Below are 2,638 nucleotides of genomic sequence, written 5' to 3'. Positions count from 1 at the left end.
ATTTGTACCTTTATTAGTCAACGTCAACACGCTTTGAAACTTTCTAACTTCCTTCTCAATGTTTTCATTTTTCACACAAATATGAAAATCTCAAAAACAAAAATATGAAAAAATTCATCAAAATAAAAACTCATCATTTCAGTCTCAAAATCGGCAAAACTGCAATCGAAGTTACATATTAATCCGTTTAAACTATCAAAATTGATCAACAGATAGACCAATAGGCATCATAATAATAATAATAATAATAATAATAATAATTTACTAGCAATTAACTCGTAGGCAAAATTTTGGATCAATCAATCGATATTCAAATAATCAATCAATTAATCTTCAAATCCGATCTGTTTCCACACGGCGTTCCGTACACGGCTCAGATCTCTTCCTTTCAACGTCCTTCCAATTCCTTCATGTACCGAAAACGACGCGTTCCTTCCACGCGCCAAATACTCATGCGGCGGAATCACGTCATCAAACTCATCATCTTCATCGCTACCGTAGGTACGATTATTATTAATATTATTATTCCTGAGCTCCTGCTTGAGAATAATTGACCAGTCAGGTACATCCACCGGCAACGACATCGCCGCCGATCGCCGTACTTCTCTCCGGTTACCGTTCATCGGTACGGATTTGTTTGAGATCGGAGAAACCGCTAGGGTTTTGTGATATTCCGGCGATGACGTCACGTTCCAGATGTCGAATTCGTTGAATTCGAATGCCAAGTTTGTTGCTGTTGTTGTTGTGTAGAGTTTGTTTTGATCGGAGAAGTAACGGTGGTGGTTGTAAGTCATCGGTGCTGCCATTGAAAATGGCCGGAATTAGGTTTTTGGTTGGAGAATTAGGTGTGATTTAGATGTGTTATTATGTGTGAGTCCTTTTGGTTGATTATTATTTATAGAGGTGTTTGAATATTGATTTGATCAAAAGTGTTGTCTTTTACCTTGAAACTTATTGTTTTTTGTCTGTATATGGGTCTCAATTATTTAGGTGTGATGTAATAATAATAATTGAGAAATGAAATTATGAGAGTGTAGAGATAAGATCATAATAATTGAAGAAGAATAAAACTAGGAGCGTACACAGATAAATTAAATTATATTGGGATGGTAAATACACTTGCTTGTCATCTAAGTAATATCTTTTCGTAATCACAATATATTTTTTTTAGAACCAGGATTTTATTGTGTCGTGTGTTAAGTCATTGTACATTTTAATTAGAAGATCTCATTGCTTTATTCTGGACAAACTATATTGCCTTAACCGTAGACACGCTGTCTTTAGAGTTTAGCTTGGGCATTCATCGAGAAAATCATACCGCCGGCTGCCACTTGTCCTGGCACAACATGCGGTGGGACTAAAACCTGGTTGGGCTTATAATCACATATGTGGTTATAAGTTTCAATTTTTCATCAAAGATGTTATTAAGTAATGTTTTCACGAAAACTAACTAATCAAAGGTCGTGAACCTTTCAACATAACATCAACAGTTTTTACCACTCAAACACACTATTTGTCGTTATATTTATATTAACATGTCTTAATAATCATTGAGTATACCCTAATGTTATTAACAAAATCGACTTATATTTTAGATATTCATGTTCCGTGAAGAGTTGATAAATTGGGTGCAAAGCACAGCATGCAAATTTGATTACATTATTGTCACCCAAAGGTTGTAGAAAAATATGAGGGATTGTGTGACCAGACTTTCCTCATAAATGTGATTCCAGTGGTGTGTATGTACATCAATAGTTTTAAATTTTTATACCAACAAAACTAATTGTCTATTTCAGTTAGTTGGGAGGTATTTAAAATCCTATATTGCAATTTATTGCAATGCAAGGTTTCTGTTGAAGCTATAAATCTAATAACATGGGGACTTAATCGGTAAGATGACTCTTCAGTGTGTGGTGTTCATCGTTACGCGAGTTGTAGTTTACACTGTATTTGTGTGTTTTCAAAGCATTTTAATGCAAGTAAACACATTGATGGCTCAAATTCCGTCCATCTTTTATACGTACAGTATGTGTATACAAGATGCTTCGTGTGTCTTCAATAGAACATTGTGTAATGGTAAGCCGTTTGTTATCCTTGTGAGATTAAAGTTTGCAAGGTGCATGCATAGGTGGAATAAATCATTTGGTAAAAATTTTATTAACCCAAACCGTTCAATTACTTATCGATATATGAATACTCAGAATGCAAAATTGCAAACAAAAAAATGAGTTTCATTTTAAAATTAAAGACAAAACTCGATTTTATTATATAACTTGTCGTGTTGTTAACTTTCGGCAAGAAACAGGGGAATTATGAGAGTTTGTTTGGATGCGAAGGATTACTGTTGGCTGATGACGTGTCTTGTCAATGAGGTAAGCATTCACGTGAAGTGGAGCCCTTGATTTTATAGCTGCGTTTCGTCCATGACAAGTTGACAACTCAAGTTTCTTCCTTTTTGGCACTTTCCTCCTGTAACGCGACATTGGGGCTAATATTATTATTTTTTATAATACTTACAAAGTTAATAACAAAATTTAAAAATGGTCATATTTATTTATAACTTGATGAAAAAAATGGTCAATGTAATTTATAACTTGATATCAATGATCGTTACACCCAAAACATTTTTGAATTGTAG

At 34.1% G+C, this 2,638-nt stretch overlaps 1 protein-coding gene across 1 annotated transcript; it reads right to left on the bottom strand.

The window, feature by feature from the left end:
- Positions 1–326: 326 nt before the first annotated feature.
- On the bottom strand, positions 327–806 carry LOC143549573 (protein S40-4-like). Its single transcript, XM_077040453.1, has one exon. The coding sequence runs from the start codon at positions 804–806 to the stop codon at positions 327–329; it is 480 nt and encodes a 159-aa protein (XP_076896568.1).
- Between the last annotated feature and the right edge of the window lie 1,832 nt (positions 807–2,638).

The sequence above is a fragment of the Bidens hawaiensis genome, unplaced genomic scaffold, assembly GCF_021521415.1.
Source record: "Bidens hawaiensis isolate Kalapana, Puna unplaced genomic scaffold, B.hawaiensis_p1.1 tig00015702_1, whole genome shotgun sequence".
NCBI lineage: Eukaryota > Viridiplantae > Streptophyta > Magnoliopsida > Asterales > Asteraceae > Bidens > Bidens hawaiensis.
Note: the sequence above shows the minus strand (reverse complement) of the source record. Positions and strands in the feature narration are given on the sequence as shown.